The 18165-nt window shown below is 64.7% G+C and overlaps 3 protein-coding genes across 7 annotated transcripts in view; 2 read left to right on the top strand and 1 right to left on the bottom strand.

Moving 5' to 3' along the window:
- Nucleotides 1–748: 748 nt before the first annotated feature.
- PNKP (polynucleotide kinase 3'-phosphatase) lies at nucleotides 749–7090 on the top strand. 2 transcript variants are annotated; one of them, XM_070558272.1, is made up of 17 exons: nucleotides 749–894; nucleotides 1101–1264; nucleotides 1911–1957; nucleotides 2284–2583; nucleotides 3564–3643; nucleotides 3723–3780; nucleotides 3909–4016; nucleotides 4278–4349; nucleotides 5096–5144; nucleotides 5234–5304; nucleotides 5373–5465; nucleotides 5549–5645; nucleotides 5735–5796; nucleotides 6033–6142; nucleotides 6215–6302; nucleotides 6441–6502; nucleotides 6581–6734. In XM_070558272.1, the coding sequence occupies exons 2-17, from the start codon at nucleotides 1114–1116 to the stop codon at nucleotides 6696–6698; spliced, it is 1566 nt and encodes a 521-aa protein (XP_070414373.1). In that variant the 5' UTR covers nucleotides 749–894; nucleotides 1101–1113; the 3' UTR covers nucleotides 6699–6734. The 2 variants fall into 2 exon arrangements, with proteins under 2 accessions (XP_070414373.1, XP_070414372.1); XM_070558271.1 differs by lacking the exon at nucleotides 6441–6502 and having other exon boundaries at nucleotides 6503–7090.
- A 499-nt stretch (nucleotides 7091–7589) lies between these two features.
- PTOV1 (PTOV1 extended AT-hook containing adaptor protein) lies at nucleotides 7590–15943 on the bottom strand. 4 transcript variants are annotated; one of them, XR_011522370.1, is made up of 13 exons: nucleotides 15581–15943; nucleotides 12948–13085; nucleotides 12757–12839; nucleotides 12630–12687; nucleotides 12437–12544; nucleotides 10890–11045; nucleotides 10343–10429; nucleotides 10169–10242; nucleotides 10034–10091; nucleotides 9607–9711; nucleotides 8137–8334; nucleotides 7992–8061; nucleotides 7590–7717 (listed from the first exon to the last, which is right to left on the bottom strand). XR_011522370.1 is itself a non-coding variant. In XM_070558281.1 (12 exons), exons 1-12 carry the CDS (start codon nucleotides 15749–15751, stop codon nucleotides 8050–8052), a joined length of 1206 nt encoding a protein of 401 aa, XP_070414382.1. In that variant the 5' UTR covers nucleotides 15752–15822; the 3' UTR covers nucleotides 7590–8049. The 4 variants fall into 4 exon arrangements, 2 of the variants coding, with proteins under 2 accessions (XP_070414382.1, XP_070414381.1); XR_011522369.1 differs by having other exon boundaries at nucleotides 8179–8334; nucleotides 15581–15822; XM_070558281.1 differs by having other exon boundaries at nucleotides 7590–8061; nucleotides 8179–8334; nucleotides 15581–15822.
- Nucleotides 13161–18165, top strand: part of LOC139073667 (uncharacterized) — an 18249-nt gene continuing 13244 nt past the window's right edge. Inside the window, exons 1-3 of the mRNA XM_070559507.1 lie at nucleotides 13161–13177; nucleotides 13293–13297; nucleotides 13337–14996. Coding sequence (XP_070415608.1) covers nucleotides 13161–13177; nucleotides 13293–13297; nucleotides 13337–14250 — 936 coding nt within the window. The 3' untranslated portion in view covers nucleotides 14251–14996. The remainder of the gene's footprint in view (nucleotides 13178–13292; nucleotides 13298–13336; nucleotides 14997–18165) is intronic.

Here is an 18165-nt window from a genome sequence, read left to right as displayed (position 1 = left end):
CTGCTTTCAGCATTTCCTATGGCGAGACAAAAGCCCTTAAGATAAAGATGCAACTTGCCCCCACATTGGCATTTCCTCAAGGATAAGCATCTCTCCTTAGGCTAGGAACTGATTGCTGTGCTCACCTGTGACCACCCAGCTCACCTGTGACCACCTAGCTCGAGACAGCACACCTGCCACCCTGCTGTGTCCACCACTTGCTGTGCGGACAGCAGTCTCGTGGCTATTGTAAAAATCGTATGTGACACATGCTCTTTGAGGTCATATAACCACTTTGTACACCCCACTTCTTTCGTGCCCTTCCCTCCTTGGGGAAGGAAGGCCCCGGGCTATATGGTCCTCACCTTTGGCTCAGAATAAACTCACCCCAATTTTCATTTATAGATTGGTTATGGATCATGTGCTTTGACACCCAAACACTGTTACAAGTTATTTACATGTATTCACTCCTTTCACCTTCTAGTAACCCCACCAAGTGGAAGCGATTATCCCCACTTTATAGATGAGAAAACTACCGCCTTGAGGGCGAGGAGGGTTGTCGGGGGCGGGGATTTCTTCCACCGAGAGTGATCCTCAAATGGGAAAGCACTTCCTCCCGCTGTAAAGATCTCCAGCCCAGGGAATGAAAGTTAGAGCTCAACGTGAAGACTCTGGACGGAGGACCCACGCCCCCTGCTGGCCTGAGCCTCCCACGGCAGCAAGAGAGACGAAAGTCAGAGCTGCGGAGGGACCGTGGGGGCCGGGGGCGGGGCCTCCGTCATGGGAGGAGCCAGGCCCCGCCCCGTCGGCGGGACGAGTCATTTCCGTCCGCCAGGAGCCCAGCGAGCGGCCGGCGGAGCTGCGGGCGGGCCCTCCCCGGTCGGCAGCGGGAGCGAGCCCAGGCGGCGGGCGCGGGTGAGCGCGGGGTCCCGGCTCCCCGAGGGCCGGAACGGGGCGTCGTCGTCTGGGAAACGCGCCCCCCGGCCGGCGAGTGGGTGGGATTTCCGGAGCCTTCCGGGGATGGAGGGAATTCCCCGTGGAGGGGGCGAGAGGAGGCGGGACTTCCTGCAGCAGTCCGAGGGCCACCTGCCACTCAAACCTCTTGACCTGCTTCCCCGCAGGCAGGCGCCCAGGATGGCCGAGGGGGAGGCGCAGGGCCGCCTGTGGCTGGAGAGCCCCCCTGGGGGGCCGCCCCCCATCTTCCTTCCCTCCGACGGTCAAGCTCTGGTCCTAGGCCGGGGACCCCTGACCCAGGTTACCGACCGGAAGTGCTCCAGAAACCAAGGTGGGCAGGGGCGGGGTCTGAGCTGGAGGGGGTGTGGCCTGCTGCAGGAGCGGGAACGCAGTCGATGGGAACCATGCACAGTCAATCCCGAAAGGGACGTGCTTGGCACTAGGCGGAACGCGTGCTGCAGCCAGGCCTGAAGTTAGTAGGGGCCCTCTGGGGAGCTGGAGAGAAAGGTTGCCCCGGACCTGGAACCAGCCAGATCCCTTGAGGGGGAAGGGGATGGCGCCAATCCCGAGACAAGTCACTAGGCAGAGAAGGATGCTCACAGTGCCCCGTGAAAGCGCGCATCAGGCCCCGACCCTTGTCAGGAGAGAGCCGAGCCTCTGGAGAAAAGTGCGTGTTGCTCAGCAGGGAGGGGTGGTAGCGGGCCAAGCCCAGGACCGGCATCTGGCCACCTCTTCGTGCAGGAGAAGCCAGTTCTGTACAGAAAAACACCCACCCTGTCCCTAGGCGAGGACCAGTGTCACAGGCAGTCCTAAGGCCTTTATCTGTCCAGGAACAAACTAGTTTTAGAAATAAACTGCTCCTCCTCCTGCATGGGTGCTCAGCCCCATCCTGTGGCCTGGAGCTGGCTATGCTCCCCAGGGGTTGGGGAAGCAATAACGCAATGATGCAAATCCTGACTTCACCGCCCCCACCTCAGTGGAGCTGGTCGCGGACCCTGAGACTCGGACCGTGGCAGTGAAGCAGGTACCAGTTTGTCAGCGAGGCCCGGGGGCGGTGTCAGGGAAGAATCACTACCCAGCAGGGAGCAGACCCTTTGGGAAAATCGGACTGGCTGGGAGGGAAGAGGGTGTGGCCCGTTCCAGTGGGGTCAAAGTCCAGCACAATTTAAATTGGATAAGACTGGATGCCTGTAACCTTTCCAAAGCTCTGATTGGTGGTACACAGTGAAGAGGTGGGGCTTAAGGGTCTGATTGGCAGTTGGAGAGGCACGGTCTGTCCTGAGGTTTTTGATTGGAGGAGGTTACCGGTGGGGGCGGAGCCAGTCCCAGCCCCTCCCTCTTCCTCTACAGCTGGGAATTAACCCCTCAACTGCCGGGACGCAGGTGCTGAACCCGGGGTCCAAGGGCTCTCTGGGGGTGGGGGACACGCTGTATTTGGTCAACGGCCTCCACCCGCTGACCCTGCGCTGGGAAGAGGCCCGCACGGCAGAATCCCAGCCAGACACTCCACCTGGCACACCTCCGGCGGCCCCAGACCACAAGGAGGATGTTGAGCAGCCGAAGAAGCGGATACGGAAGTCATCCCCCGGCTGGGAGAGCTTCGAGAAGCTGCTGGTGTTCACAGCACCTGGCGTGAGGCCCCGGGGCAAGGTGAGCGCCCCGCTGAGAACTGAGGGAGCCACCAGAGACTGGGGACTCAAGCCCAGGTTTGCTGTGTGCCCCTGGGCAGGTCACTCAACCTCTCTTAGCCTCCACTTTCTCTTCTGAGAAATGGCCCCGATGACACACTCAGGGGTTGTAAGCACTGGGGGAATTGACGTATGTCAGCTCCTGCCTGACCCACAGTGACTGCCCAGTGACCATAGCAACGCTCACGAACATTTTCGCAGGAGCTACTATGATGAGTCTTTCTCAGGTCCAGAGACACGAGTTCAGATGCTGTTACACCGTGTTCTCTGAGACCCACTTCCCACCAGTGAAATGACGAATCCGTGGGAAGCACGTGGCACCGTCCCTGCCGGGCAGTCAGCACCCAAACAAAGCTCGGCTCCTGTTTTTATTTTCACGGCCAGGGGAAGAGCAGGGGTCGGATACGAGCCCCCCACCTTTTTTTTTTTTTTTTTTGAGGAAGATTAGCCCTGAGCTAACTGCTGCCAATCCTCCTCTTTTCTTTTTTTGCTGAGGACGACTGGCCCTGAGCTCACATCCGTGCCCATCTTGCTCTACTTTATATGTGGGACGCCTACCACAGCATGGCTTACCAAGTGGTACCATGTCCGCACCCGGGATCCGAATCAGCAAACCCCGGGCCGCTGAAGCAGAACGTGTGCACTTAACCGCTGCACCACCGGGCCAGCCCCAGGAGCCCCATTTTAAAGATTGGAATACTGAGGGTCTTAGGAGGAGTGGGAGAGATGGTCCAGTGAAGATTGCAGGCTCTATACTCAGGTGTCAGGAACACATGGGACACATCCTGCTGTGCCTTGTCCTTATATAAGACGTGTAGGCGCTCTATGACTCAGTTTCCCCATCTATAAGGGGCGGGTGGTAATAGTCCCACCTCGCAGCCTGTGAGTGAGGGGCGTCAGAGGCGTAACGCTGCCGCTGTTCCTCTTCTCTGGTGATGCCAGGTGGCCGGCTTTGATCTGGATGGGACCCTCATCACCACACGCTCCGGGAAGGTCTTTCCCACCGGCCCCAGTGACTGGAGGTGAGCAGAGGCCGGAGGAGGGGGTGAGTGAGGCCCCCTCGGAGCCCCAGGTCACCTTGCCACTTCCTGCCCGGCCTAGGATCTTGTACCCAGAGATTCCGCGGAAACTGCGGGAGCTGGATGCCGAGGGCTACAAGGTGAGTTGTGTGTGTGTGTGTGTGTGTGAGAGAGTGTGTGTGTGTGTCTGCGTGCAAGCAGTGGCCAGCCCACGGGGCAGGCTGGGGCCTGGTGAGACGGGCACCGGTGACACCCATCTGCTCCCCAGCTGGTGATCTTCACCAACCAGATGGGCATCGGGCGCAGGAAGCTGCCAGCGGAGGAGTTCAAGGCCAAGGTGGAGGCCGTGCTGGAGAAGCTGGGGGTCCCCTTTCAGGTACAGCTGCTGCTTATGTTGGGGGACAGGGACACTGCGGTGGGGGGCAGAGAGGAGGCAGCAGAGCCCCTGCTGAGTGGCGCAGGCCCCGGGTGGGGCTGTGCTGACAGAACCCGCCCCGAGTGGCCGGTTCTGGGGCACGGGGGGCTCTCCTTGGATCGGCAGGGCTTGGGGAGCACCCTGGGGACCCACGTGCCCTTGAAGGGCTCTGGGAGCCTGATGAGGCGCTGAGGACAGTGTCTGTCCCCACCCTGCCCACAGGTGCTGGTGGCCACGCACGCCGGCTTGTACCGGAAGCCGGTGATCGGCATGTGGGACCATCTGCAGGAGCAGGTGAGACGGCCTCCCGGGCGCTCCGCCTCGCCCCGCAGCCCCGGCTCCCGGGCGGCCTCCCCACGCCGCCTCTGCTCCTTAGCCGCCTCTCTCCTCCTCTCATCTCCTCCCCGGGCCTCACCTTCTAGTGTGGGGATGCGAGGCCGATGCGCTTACACTCTGACAACCAGAGTGGTGGAGCGAGAAGTCGCTCAGTGAGTCACTCATTCGCTCGTTCACTCGTGCGTGCGCTTGAGCTGACGGTGTCAGTGAACAGGACAGGGAGCCATGTGGGTTTCTAGGCACAAGTGGTCCAGGTGGAGGTGCCGGCAGGTGCAAAGGCCCTGAGGGCAGCCCGGTGTGTGGCACAGTGAGGCCTGGGGCTGGACCTGAGCGGGTAAGAGGAGAGGGCACAGCATGAGGTCAGAGGGTGAGCAGGGGTCAGGTTGTGTGCGGCCCTGTGGGCCAGGACCCAGCGCCCATGGTGGCCACGTGGAGTATAGAGGGGGCGAGACCAGCCAGAAGGGGCTGAATAGTCCAGGTGGGCGACACTGGTGGCCATGGTGGAGGCGATGGCAGTGAAGGGAGTGAGAAGTGGCTGCAGTTGGGGGCCCACGGAATCTGCTGATGTGTCAGATGAGGGGCATGGAGGGTTAGAGATGGGCTGACTCGGGGCACAGACCCGCTGAGCGTCCCCCGGGGAACCAGCCATGCTCTGGGGGAGCAGACGTGGGAGCTGGTTCCTTATGCCTCTTGTCTGTCCCCAGGCCAACGAGGGCGTGCCCATCTCCATCAGGGACAGTGTCTTCGTGGGAGGTAGGGCCTGGGGGTGGGGGCAGTGTGTGGACCCTCAGCGCTGATGGAGGGGGCTGGTGGTGACCCGGTGTGTCCTCCGTATGTTCCAGACGCAGCTGGACGCCCAGCCAACTGGGCCCCTGGGCGGAAGAAGAAAGACTTCTCCTGCGCCGACCGCCTGGTGAGGCCCTCCGCCCGCGCCCCCCGAGCCCGGCCCTCGCCCCGTCTGACCTCCGCCCTCGCCCCCAGTTTGCCCTCAACCTTGGCCTGCCCTTCGCCACACCCGAGGAGTTCTTCCTGAAGTGGCCGGTGGCCGGCTTTGAGCTCCCAGCCTTCGATCCGGTGAGGCCCACGGGCCGGGGCCGGGGCGGGGGGACCGGATGGGACAGCTGGGGGCATCCTCACTCATCACGGCCCCCTCCCAGAGGACCATCTCCCCCTCCGGGCCGCTCTGCCTCCCTGAGTCCAGCTCCCTCTTGAGCTCCGACCCCGAGGTGGTTGTCGCCGTGGGATTTCCAGGGGGTGAGACACCCTGACCCCTGACGTCTGACCTCCAGAAGCCCCAGCCCCCTCCAGGCCCCGGGCTCCCACTGACACCGCCCTCTCCGCAGCTGGCAAGTCCACGTTCCTCCAGGAGCATCTCGTGTCGGCCGGATACGTCCACGTGAACAGGGTAGGACGGGTGTGCAGCCCGCGTCGGTCCTCAGTCCCGGTCCCCCGCCCGGCTTCCCTCCCGGCTCCCTGCCGTCCCCTGTCGGCCCGTGTCCCCATCCAGGTTTCCACTCCTCCTGCATCTCCGTCCTCTTTCGGGGTCTCCCTCTCCGCCCTGCTCCCCAGTGTCTCTCTCGCTGTCCCCCCCAGTCCCCGTCCCCGGGTCTCCTGCCCGCCTGACTGCCCTCCCCGCCCCAGGACACTCTGGGCTCGTGGCAGCGCTGTGTGACCGCGTGCGAGGCAGCTCTCAGGCAGAGGAAGCGGGTCGTGATCGACAACACAAACCCAGACGTCCAGAGCCGGGCCAGGTACGGGTGGGCGGGCGCCCTCCGCGGGGTGGCCCCGGGGCCCCTAACCAGCGACCCCTTCCCGGGCCCCAGGTACGTCAAGTGCGCCCAGGACGCGGGGGTCCCCTGCCGCTGCTTCCTCTTCAGCGCCTCCCTGGAGCAGGCGCGCCACAACAACCGGGTGAGCAGCCCCCCCAGGTGCCCCGCCCCCTGCCCCCTCCCCTCCCCCAGCCTGACTGCCCCCCGCCCCCTGCACCCCCGTCCTCCCTCCCCTCCCCCAGCCTGACCCCCCCTTCCACCCCCCCCCGCCCCCCCGCAGTTCCGGGAGATGAGCGGCTCCCCGCACGCGCCCGTGTCCGACGTGGTCATGTTCGGCTACAGGTAGGCGAGGGCGGCAGCACCCCGGGCTGGCGCGGGCCCAGGGGGTCGGTCGCCTCCCTCACCCCGCTCTGCCACCAGGAAGCAGTTCGAGGCGCCGACGCTGGCCGAAGGCTTCTCGGCGATTCTGGAGATCCCGTTCCGGCTGCGCGTGGAGCCGCGGCTCGAGCGCCTGTACCGCCAGTTCTCCGAGGGCTGAGCCGCCCCGCCCCCAATAAATGCTCTTTTTCTTTAAGTTTGGCCAGCGCTCTGCGGAGGAGGAGGGGGGGGGGTCTGGTGGGCGCCCCACGAGCTGCCTGCTGGTGCCCAGGCCGGGCTAGCGGCCGGTCCCGGGAGGGGCATGGGGGGGGCGGGCTTTGTCCCAGCTCGGCACTCGGTTCCCCCCGCCACGGCCCGCCGCCTCCCCTGCAGTGGGGACTCCGGCCTCTCAGGGCCACGGCTGCTGGCGTACCCCGAGAGCGGCTCTCTCCACGCGTGGCCGCCCCCGCTGTGGCGCCCGCATGACCCAGCCCAGAGCTTGGCAAGGCCGAGCAGGCGACGCCGAGGCCGAGAGCTGGAGCGCAGCTTCCGTGAGAAGCGAGCGCTCTGCCCGCCGGCCTTGCACCCGGGGCCTGGGCCCTGCGGCCGTGGGGGCTGAGAGCGCGGCCAGGCCCGCAGCTCGCCACCCATCCCAGGAGGCGGACCAGGCCCCGCCCACCCCGTGTCTGCCCCCAGCGCAGCGGGGCCCTGAGTCCGGAGGGAACCGAAGGGAACGGGAACGCAGCTGGGGACACCGGGCAGGGGAATCTCAGAGCACAGCCGGCCCCAGAAAGGCCCTTGAGGATGCGGCCACCAAGCCCTGCCCGCCCCGTCAGCTGGGGACGGCCCGCACCAGGTCCCGTTCCCTCCCAGCTCAGAGCAGCCCTAAGGCGGCCACCCGGGAATCTGTTAGGGCCGCACAGGCCCCGCCCAGCTGGCCCCAAACTCGAGGCGTGGGCCTAGCCGCCAGCCCTCTGGGGACCGACGGCGCCCAGGTGCGGGGACTGCTGTCCCTGGAGGGGCTCGGCCTCTCCGAGCCACGGCGTCTGGACAGCGAGCACGGCAGCCGGCGGGCTTTTAAAAGACTTTATTAGGGAACGTACAGGGGTGGGGACCGTCCTCGGAGACATCTCAGGACTCTGTCCTCCATCTCGCTGGGCAGTTGCAGTCCCCAGGGGCCCCCGCTCAGAAGCATCTGACCTGGGGGCAGGGGGATGGTGGGGGGGCTGGACACAGGCTCCAGGAGCCCCTGGACCCCCAGGCCCTGAGCCCCAAGGCCCCTGCCCAGCCTGGAGACCCCAGTTCTGTTGCCTCTGAGGGTGGGGGGCCTGGGGCTGGCGTTGCCCAGGAGGCCTGGGCCCACGGGGGACGGCCGTGCCTCTCTCTGGTCTCTCAAGGCCAGGGTCACACCACTTCCGGAACCCTCCCGGCACGTCCAAGGCTCCAGGCTGCACGCGACCCGGGTGCCACTCACCAGTCTTGGCAGGGGCCTCGTCTGTGACTCCTGGAGGGGCCCAGCCCGGGGGCGGCCACTACCCCCCCATCTGTGGGGGAAGCGGGGAAGAGTGAGCATGGAGGGGCCGCAGGGCAGGGGGCCGCGCCCGGGGCGCCCGCCTCACCCCTCGCTGCTGCTGCTCCTGCTCCAGGTTCCGCTGCAGGACCTGCTGCTGGTTGGCGATGACACGCCGGATGCCGCTGACGAAGGTGCCCTGGTCGTGGGGGATGAGGCCGATGAAGATCTTCTTCTCGGACGAGTAGAGCAGCATGAGCACGCGCACCTCGCACGCCGCCTTGTAGGAGAAGTGCACGCAGCCCGCCTGTGGCCGGAGCGCAGCGTCACGGCGGGCACCGGGGACCACGTACGCCCCCGCCGCCGGCACCACAATGCCCACCCGGCTTGTCCTGGGGCTCTGTCCCCACGGCCCCAGGACCGCTGCCATCTGGGGACGAGGAGACAGACGGCCCAGGACTCTGCCCTGAGGAGATGGCGGCGCCCACTGCCCACAGTGCCATCGATGCCACACAGGCCAACACCCGGATCATCCCCAAAAAGGGACCTGGCCCACAGCAGACAGGGTGGGCCAGGACCACGACCCGGCACAAAGGCCACTCTGGGGAGACGTGCCCAGGAGGCCCGGCACTAAGGCCCCCCCCCACCCCTGCATGCCCCCAAGGCCAGGGCAGCGTGCTGACCGCTGACTCCAGGCGGGGGTGTGGCTCAGGGTCACCGGAAGGGGGACCTGGGGCTCCCGATCCATTTCCCAGCTCCTCTCTTCTCCCTCGGTGGCCAGGCCTCACAAGCCCCAGGGGAGGCTGGCAGCTCGTGGCCCACAGCCCCGGGCCCTGCATGGGGACCGGCGTGCGCCCAGGGGAGGCCCAGCCAGAGGCACACGGGGCATTATGGGGTTCGCCGAGGGAACTCTATGCTTTTAGACTCTTTAACGTGGAAGACACACAACCAGCCCCTCAGATGCACAACAGCACGGCTGTGGCAGCTACAACGGACTGAGAGCCAGGGAGGTGACGTGGGCACCGACGTCACCCAGGAACGGCAGATCCCCACAACAGTGGACAGCGCCGGCTGCAGCCTCTGAAACCCCCAAGTCCAGCCCTCCCCGCCTCACAGGTGGAGAAACTGAGGCCCGAAGAGGAAAGGACTGGGCCGAGACTCTCCAACAGCCAGACGGGGTGCTGAGGGGCTCGGGCTGGAGGCAGGCACGCCACCCCCACTGCCCACCGCTGGAGCAGAGCCTCCGGGAGCCCCGGGAGGGAGCAGGAGGTGGGCAGGTGACGAGCCGGGAGCTCGGGGTCAGCACTGGACACTGGACCCTCCTGAGGCCGCAGGGGTCCAGTCCCGCCCTGGCCTTGAGGCCCCACCTGAACCTCTCCTTCCCCATCTGTAAGGTGGGTTAGGCCCCCAGAGCCCCAGGGCAGTCACGTGGCCCGGGAGCTGCCATCACTCTCCCCAGCCGCCTGTGGGGACACCGCCACTGCTGGTCTGTCTCACTTCAGTTTGTAAAGCCCTGCGCGGACGTGGCCCCAGCCCTCCCCCAGCCCCCCTGGCGCCGGCCTCCCGCGGCCGCACTTACAAAGCCGTTGTCCATGATGCGGCACAGGCTCTTGAGTGTCTCCAGGTCCTTGGTGAAGTGGAACTGCACCAGGCGCGAGTTCCGGAACAGCGGCACCAGGGTGGTCTGCGGGCAAGCCGAGGGGCTGGCAGAGCTTGGCACAGCCCATGGCCACGCTGCCCGGTGGAGGGCCGAGGCCCAGGTCACGCCCTCACACAGGTCCTGTGACCCTCAGCAGGGCTGTGGGCCCCATGCCCCTGCCCTTGCTGGCCTCCACACACCAGGCAGGCCAGCCTCCAGCCACAGGCCCTTTGCACATAACATGCTTCTACCTTCCTCCTCCAGCTGGCAACTCAAAGGTCTCCTTCTTGGGGAAGCCACCCCCCCAGGTCCAGAACAGCTCCTGTCACGCCGACCTGGTATGCCTCGCACCCCCGTCACCACTCACCAGCAGCTGCTGTGGGATGAGCTGCATGTACAGCTTCCTCGGCCACTGCTCAGTCCTCCTGCGGGACACACGGCGACCGAACTCAGGAGGCCGGGTCTCACTGAGACGCCACCCCCGCCCCAGCCCGACACTCACAGGATCTCCCCTTGGTTCACGTAGACGTGCGACGGCAGCCACCTCTTCGACCGACTGTTGGGCTCAGGTCTGGGCTTTTGGGGAGAGAGAGAGGTGAGACCACCGGGAGCGGGAGGCCACGAGTCAGCGAGGATGCGCTGGTCCTGCGGCCACCCGGGCCACCGCAGGGCTCACCTCCTGCCACTCCATGACTCCACTCCAAGCCAGGAACTTGTTGTTGACGATCTGGACCGGGCCGGCAACGCCACCAGGTCCCACTGCCTGTGGAAAGAGACGGCAGTAATCCCCAGAGGTGGCTTCTGGGAACCGCAAAGCTGTCCCAGGCCACCCCAACCCTTCCTCCGTGCCCCAGCCATGGGGCCCATGCTGTCCCCGCCCGGCCTGCCCAGGAGACCTGCGCCCCAGCCTTCCTTCTGGCTGCCCGGCTCCAGCCTGTGCACAGCCCCAGAGGACTCCCCAGGGCTGGCCCGGCCCCTCGGCCTGGGGTACGGAGCCCGCGGGGACGGCCCCTCGGCCTGAGCAACCAGAGAATTTGATGCACAAACTGGGACCTTTTCAGGAGAGAGGGACAGCATGAATAACTGGTTCAGCATGAAGCAGGACACGTGGTCATCTTCTGGAGCCCCCTGCCCCCCGCCACGGGTGTGCCCACCTGCCCCTCCCCATGGGCAGCCGACCCTCCTGCCAGGCCCCTTGCTCGGGCGGCCCGGGCCCCGCACACCTGTTTGCGGGTGGTGATGACCTGCCGGATGGCATTGACGAAGCCGCTCTGGTCGTAGGGGATGAGGCCCATGAAAATCTTCTTCTTAGACGAGTACAGCAGCATGAGCACGCGCACTTCGCATGGGGAGATGTGAGGGAAGAGCATGCAGCCCGCCTGGGGGGGGCCAGGAGGTCAGGCCGCGGGGCACTGCCGGCCAAGCCAGACGCCCCTCCACGCCACCCGAGACCGCTCGTCCAGGTGATGAGGTCACCGTGGGACAGCCCAGTCCACAGTGAGACACACGCACACATGTGCCCCGCGGAGTCCCTGAACCCCATGATCACGGTCAGGGCCAGGGCCTGGCACGTCCACAAGGGTGTAAGGACCTTGAGGGCTCCATCTACAACCAGGATGGAGGCAACCTGGCCTTGGAGCTGAGAGCACAGCCATGGGACCCACCTGCCTGGTGCAACCACAGCTCTGCCACCTCCTAGCTGTGCGACCCAAGGCAAATCACCTCAGGATTCCCGGCCTCAGTTTGCCCATTTGTAAAACGGCATAACGACAGCACGTGCAGTAAGTGCCACATAAATGCTCCTGACGTGAGATGCTGGTGCCACCTCCGTGGGACGTGGAGAATGTATACCTGACAGACCGCCCCATCTGGGGGCCGGGAGAAGGGGCGTGTACTTCCCAGGCCACCTCCGGGCACCCCTGCCCGCGCTGCCTGCCTTCTCTCATCCCCAGGGCCTGCCCACCCGGGGAACCCGGCCCTGGGCTCCGGGATCCACGTGCAGCCGGCCCTCCCGGAGCCACCACGGGGGCAGCAGCGTCGGCCAGCAGTCACAGAGGGCACATGACAGCCACCTTCCCTGCAGCCTGCACTCCTGGGGGCGCTGGGGGCTGTGCAAGGGCAGGCCCTCAGCAATGGTGCTGGACGGAGGGGTGACGGGCAGGCAGGAGACCCCACCACAGCCACAAGCCCTGGCCTGTCCAGGCCCCGAGGGAGCGGGATGCGCCTGGACGTGAGGGGTGTGGCACACAGTGTCCGCTGCAGGCAGCGGCCGGGAGGTGGGGGGCCTGTCCCAAAAGGAACCAGGACTGGAGGAAACCCCAGAGCCAAGCTGTCTGGGGGTCCTGGGCAGGAGACGCACCCCCACCTCGTGCCACCCCCTCCCAGCACCCACTGAAATTAGGGCGTGGACTCTGGGGCTGCAGGGCCCAGGCCGAGTGCCACTTCCTGCCGGCCCTGTGTTTGAAGGGCACTTCCCACACTCACTGGTCCGGTGGCCTCCAGGGGGTGTCAGCCCGACCATCGCCCATGACCCTCTGCCTGGCTCACCAGCTGCCCCCCAGGCTGCGTCCCAGGCCCAGGACAGCCAGCCCGGGCCTCCACCACCTGCACAGGCAGCTCTCAGCGGGGCCCGGATCCTCCACTCTCCGCTGCACCGAGAACTTCTCAGACCCTAACCTCCCGGCGGGGACGGCGCATGGATGCTCTCCCAGACCCCCGGGAGCGCCGGCCTGCCACCCCGGGCCCCTCCGCCCCGCCCCGCCGCACTCACGAAGCCGTTGCCCATGATGCGGCAGAGCCCCTTGAGGGAGTCGCAGTCTCTGTTGGTGAAGTGGAACTGCGCCAGCTGCGAGTTGCGGAACAGGGGGCCCAGAGTCGTCTGGGGGCAACAAGGGGACAGCCGGTCACTGCTGGGGTGGTGGGGGCTCTGAGGCACGGGCTGGGGGGCTGGGGGCGGGTCTCACCAGCAGCTGCTGGGGGATGAGCTGCATGATCAGCTTCTGGGGCCACTGGTCAGTCTCCCTGCGGGGAGAAGAGGTCAGGGGACGCCGGCCGCCCGTCCCTGCCCCCGCACACCCGCCCGGCACTCACAGGTTCTCGCCCTGGTTCACGTAGGCCTGGCAGGGCAGGGCCCGCTTCAGCTTCGCCGTGGAGTCCGAGTAGGGTCTGCGCTTCTGTGGCGGGAGCAGGAGGGGTCACTGGACACAGCCCAGACGCCCGGGCCTGCCCCCACCGCAGGGGCAGCCCCACAGGGACTGGCAAGGGGACCTGACCGAGCTCACCTCCTGCCACTCGAGGACGCCGCTCCAGGCCAGCAGCTTGTTGCTCAGCCGGTGTTCGCCTACAGCCAGGCCCCCGAGGGTGAGCCCGGGTGAGGAGGGCCCGATGGGACCCAGGGCCCCGAAGACCCGAGCACCTTGCTGCAGCAGAGGGGGGTGGGGAAACTGAGGCTGGGGGACGCACAAGGACAGGCTGTCCCCCACACCCCCATCCCCATGCTCAGACCCAAATCGTCCACTCAGAACTCCCGGGACCAGATCTAAGCTCCTCGTCCTAGGGGTCAAGACCCCACGTGGTTGACCCCCACATCCTTTTCCTGCCACCACTTCCATACTCCTCCCACCCAGAGGCCGTCTGTCACCTCATCACTGGCCCGTGTAGGGTCCCTGAGAGCCACCGCCCGCTTCCCCCTCCAGCCTTCGCTCCAGCTGTGCTCTTGGCCAGGAATGCCATCCCCACCCCCAAGGAGGTGCCACCCACCCGTTCTCCGGGCCTCGTCAATTCTGGGTCCCTCTGTCGAGACCCAATGCAGAAGCCAGCTCTCCAGGGCTCCAGGGCCTCCTCGAAGCCCCACCATGCACCAGCCAGCCTGGGCCGTGTGTGTCTGTCTATCTGACACGTGGTCCGCCCCATCCCGCCCCTCCAGGGCTCCCCGTGGCCCTCCAGACAAAGTCCAGACTCTTCCCTCTGGCTCCTGCCAACCTTCCCAGGCAGTCGCCGACCTGCCCTCCCCACATCAGGCTGCCCCAGGGAGGCGGCGACCAGAAGCACACAGAACAGAACCAGCCGGGAGGTGGGGATGCATCTGGAAGAGGGAGGGGGGCAACACCTGGAGGGGCCTCCCACACAACATCTGGACAGGGTTTGCATAACACCAAGAGAAGCTTCCAGCAACAGAGCCAAGGAAGGCTGCACATTCTCCTCCCGGGGCACTCTCCCAGCTATCTTTTTTCAAATCAAACACATCTCAAAGCAAACAAGGGTGGGCTTCGGAAGAGCCCGGCTGCAGGAGACCCATGGCACCCTCACCAGCAAGTACCTCCAGGGAGCAGGAAAACCCGAACGGTTGTCACTGTCATTTTATTACTAACGGGCATTTCCCAAATTTCCTATAAAGCTTCTTGTCCCAGAATAAGGACACACAGGACCAACTTTGTTTTTGGGGGGGGGCTTAAAAAGCAAAGCAACCTAAGGAAGCAGGCTCCCCATCCGGGCAGGTGGCCCCGGGATGTGGGCAATCGCACGAGACGAGGAAGAAACGAGAGCGTATCCTGGTGTGAGCACACCAGCGTGTCTCAGGGTTGAGTGTGTCTGAGACGGAGAAGGGTGCTGAAGGCCTGAGTCTGCAGGTTCCACAGCTGGAGCATCAGAGGGAATGGAGGGAATGGAGTGAAAGCCCACAGCTGGAGGAGCCTCTGGCATTCACACGAATGCACCTAAGGACCTCGGCAGGGTGCGCGCCGGGAACACACATTTACGGTCCGCTTAGCTGGGACGGCAGGCTGAGCGTGCAGGACTCGAAAGCCATCTCATCCCGAGAGTAAAGACCAGGGATGCCCGCGTGAAGCTCGGGCCCACCTGCAGCAGCAGGATGCCCACGGCAAGGCGGGAGGACCGAACGGAAGGACCAGGCTTCAGGACAACCCTAAAGGAACCCTGCCGTCTGGGGCTGCGCCTCCATGTCAGATTTGCCGTCTACTTCCTAGGAAGGTCTACTCGAGACTTAGGAAGAGAAGGAAAGCCTTAGAGTGCATGTTTAAAAACCCAGGAAGCGCTCCTGAACGACTAAATGTGAACGCCCAAGGAAGCGGGGAAGGCAGTGGAGACAGCGCTATGTTTAAGTTTGGGGAAGAGTTCAGAGTCTGGACATCTCCGTTTAAGACGCCAAGAAGCCTGTGTGAGGCTTGTCTCGAGCTGCCACAGCTCCACGCCGTGCCCAACGCGGGGCAGTGTACTGAAGAAGTGAGCGTGAGCGCCAGCCTAGGGCAACACGCACATCTGGGCAACCGTGAGCACGGCAAACGGCGGGGTGTGCGCTCCCAGCGCTCCAGGTAAGGAAACCTTATCCAGCTTTTTGTAAAGCAGGTGCCTGCCTTAGGGCTGGGGAAGCCCGTGTAGCTTGGTGTTCCTGCAAACCGGAATGCTGATGTCTAGGGTGTGCAATCCGTGAGGGCATCCCCCATCGGGGCGAGCGTGCAAAGCGGGGCGCACACGGCGCGAGCCCGGGGAGAAGGCCCCCGGGTGCAACACCTGGGCGCGTCAGTGCCGTACGCGGGTCGCCGGGCCCCGCGCCCCGACCCCGAGAAACACCAACTTTCCGATCGGAAAAGGCAGCGCGCACACCGAACGCCTGCCCCCCGCCCCACGTTTAAATCGGGCCGCGGAGTCAGCAGTAATTTGAACCCTCCCCGCCCCCGTACCCCACCCCCGCCCCCCGGCCCGCACGCGTAACAAAGGGGCGAGCCCGGCGCGTACCACCCGGGCTTCCACGGGGGCAGCGGGCCCGGCGGGACCCCCCTGGGGCCACCCGGGAGCCCCCGGCAAGGAGGGGGCGACGGACAAAGACGCCAGCCCGGGGGAGGGGCCGGCGGGGGCGGGGCCGTGGAAGGCTCTGGAAGAAGGGCGGGGGGCTCACCATGGGAGGGGCCGAGCGGGCCCGGATCCGCGGCGGCTGCGGGCCCCGGGGGCTGGCCGGCCAGGAGCGCGAGCGGGCGGCGCGCGCCGTGAGGGGCCGCGGGGGGCGGCCGCGCCCGCCGAGGGGGCCCCCGGCGCCGGAGCGGTGCGGGGCGCGGCGCGGACGGACCATGGCGGCGCGGGCCGGGCGGGCGGGCGGGGGCTGGCGCGGGCCGCACGGGGGGCTGCGGGTTCCGCCGACGGACGGGCGCGGGCGCGCGGCTGCGGGGCGACGGGCCGGGCTGGACCAAGCGCGGGTCCGCGCGCCGGAGAGGGGTCGCCGCGGCCGAACCACTGCGGCGCGCGGGGGAGCGCGGCGCGTACCAACGCCGTCCGCTGGGGGCGTGGCCGGCGCGTACCACAGCCGGGCCGGGGGGGGCCTGCGGCAGTGGGGAGGGCGCGGGGGGCGGGGAGGACGGCCATTGGAAGATGCCGTGGGCCGCTCGGGCCAGCGGGGAGGGACCGAGAGGACGTGCGAGAAACAACTTTAGGGGGGGGGGGGGGGGGCGTGGCGGGAGAGACCATCCCAAAGGTGGGGGGTGTAGATGAACGTAGAGGACGATACCAAGTTGGCCCCGGGCTGGGGGTCGGGACGCCGCGAGACTTTGAGACTCTAAGTGAGTCGCGGAGCCGGGAGGCTACACCAAGAGACCTCAGGAAAGGGGGGAGGAAGGAGTAACGGGCCTGGGGGCGAGGGAACCTTCCTCGAGGTTTGGGGATATCGATCGTACCATAAGGTTTGAAGGCAGTGACGTGGCTAGGTGGGCAGGGGACTACAACTCCCAGCGGTCCTCGCGCGGCCTGGGCGGGGCCAGCGATCCCAAGAGACGTCGCCAGCCAGAGCTGCGTACCCATTGGTCCCCTGCTCCCTACGCTCCGCCCACGGCCCTCCGCACCTCCCCCGACTTCTTGCCACCCTCCTCAGGGCCATTCATTGATTCCCTCATTCACTCAACTATTACGTGACTGCGTGTTCGCTTACTAGAAGTTGTGTGAGACTTTTTGCTTCAGCTTCCCTGTTTCTTAAATGTGGATCATAGCTAAACCTAAAGTGGTTCTGAGGATCAAATGAGTTAATAAAGTATTAAGACCAGTACTTGGCACAGTAACGACTTAAATGTTATCTTCTCTTTTTAAAAAATCATGAGCAGTACCATTTCCAGTTCTGGGCTGGGCAGTGAGTGTACTGCGAGGACCAAAACAGACCAGGTCCCTCCCAGAGCCCAAGATCCACTGGAGAAAACAATGGCAGTCTATGGTGTTATAAACAGCAGAAATGCACAGGGCGATGGGATGGGGACCATGAGAAGTCAGGAAGTGACCTTTAGGCAGCCTGCAATTCCACATAGGCTGGAAGAGTGTGCTAAGATGAGGGAACAGCAAGGGCACAAATCCTGAGAGTGGAAGGAAGGCAAGGTCGGCCACTGTGGCTGGAGCGGAGCTGTGGAAGTGGCCAGGGGCCACAAGCAGGTTCCTGTCCGCCTGGGATGGAATTAGGATTTTAGTCTCATTTTGCTGGGGAACCACCAAAAGGTTTTTGGCAAGGGAGTGATATGGTCTCACGTTTTAAACCATTCATAGGATGCATAGAATCATACACGCAGTATCTCTACAAGTCTCCGGCAGAAGCGGGGACCCACAGTTGCTTCTGAGGAGAGAAGCGGCAGACGGAGCGGGGAAGGGGCCACAGAAGGGGAAAGGGGACTCAGTTTACCCTTTTAGATTATTTGGAATTCTTACCCCATGCAGATGTTACCTATTGAAAAATAATATTTGAAGTCTTTAAATCTTTTTTTAAGGATCCTCTGGCTGCTGTTGAAAATAAAATTGTAAGGGGTGAGTGGAAGCAGGAGGGCAGCGAGGTGACTGGCCGTAATCCAGGCAGGAAGCACACACGGAATGGGTCGCAGGCAGTGGCCACCGTGCAGGCGGTCATTCTCACAATTTATTTTCAAGCTGGAGCCCAAAGGACTTGTGCAGAGTGAGAGAAAGGGAGGGGTGAAGGGTGAGGCCAAGGTTTTAGTGAAATGGAGCTGACTACAGAAGGAGCAGTTGGGGATCCCCAATTCCGTTTGAGATGCTGACTGAGCAATGGGGATCGGGGAGTCTGGAGACACCGCTTCCGGAGTCTTCAGTGTTTGAATCAGAGACCAAATGAGACCACGCAGAGCAAGTGTGTGGACAGAGCCCGGGACACTCCAGCCCCTTAGAGGTCAGGGCCATGAGGGGCAACCAGCAAGTGAAGAGGAGTGGCCAGTGAAATTCGGGAAGCCTGGACCAGGTTGCACTTCTGGTCCTTGCTTGTCCCACCCATGAAGCCGCCTGTCCCGGGGCTCCCCAGCCCTGAGCCCCTAATCGCACCTGGACTGTGGCCAAATGGGGAGTCAGTCCTCTCACACCCAGACCGCAAGCTAGAGATCAACAGTTATCTCCAGAGCCCTGTCAATCACCCGTCAGGACGCCCCATCGCTGGCAGCAGGAAGGAGAAAGCAGCACAGAGACAGAAGCTGCCTTCATCTCCCTAAATCCTCATTTCTCACCATTCTC

Source organism: Equus przewalskii, chromosome 9, assembly GCF_037783145.1.
Source record: "Equus przewalskii isolate Varuska chromosome 9, EquPr2, whole genome shotgun sequence".
In the NCBI taxonomy this organism is placed as follows: Eukaryota; Metazoa; Chordata; class Mammalia; order Perissodactyla; family Equidae; genus Equus; species Equus przewalskii.
Note: the sequence above shows the minus strand (reverse complement) of the source record. Positions and strands in the feature narration are given on the sequence as shown.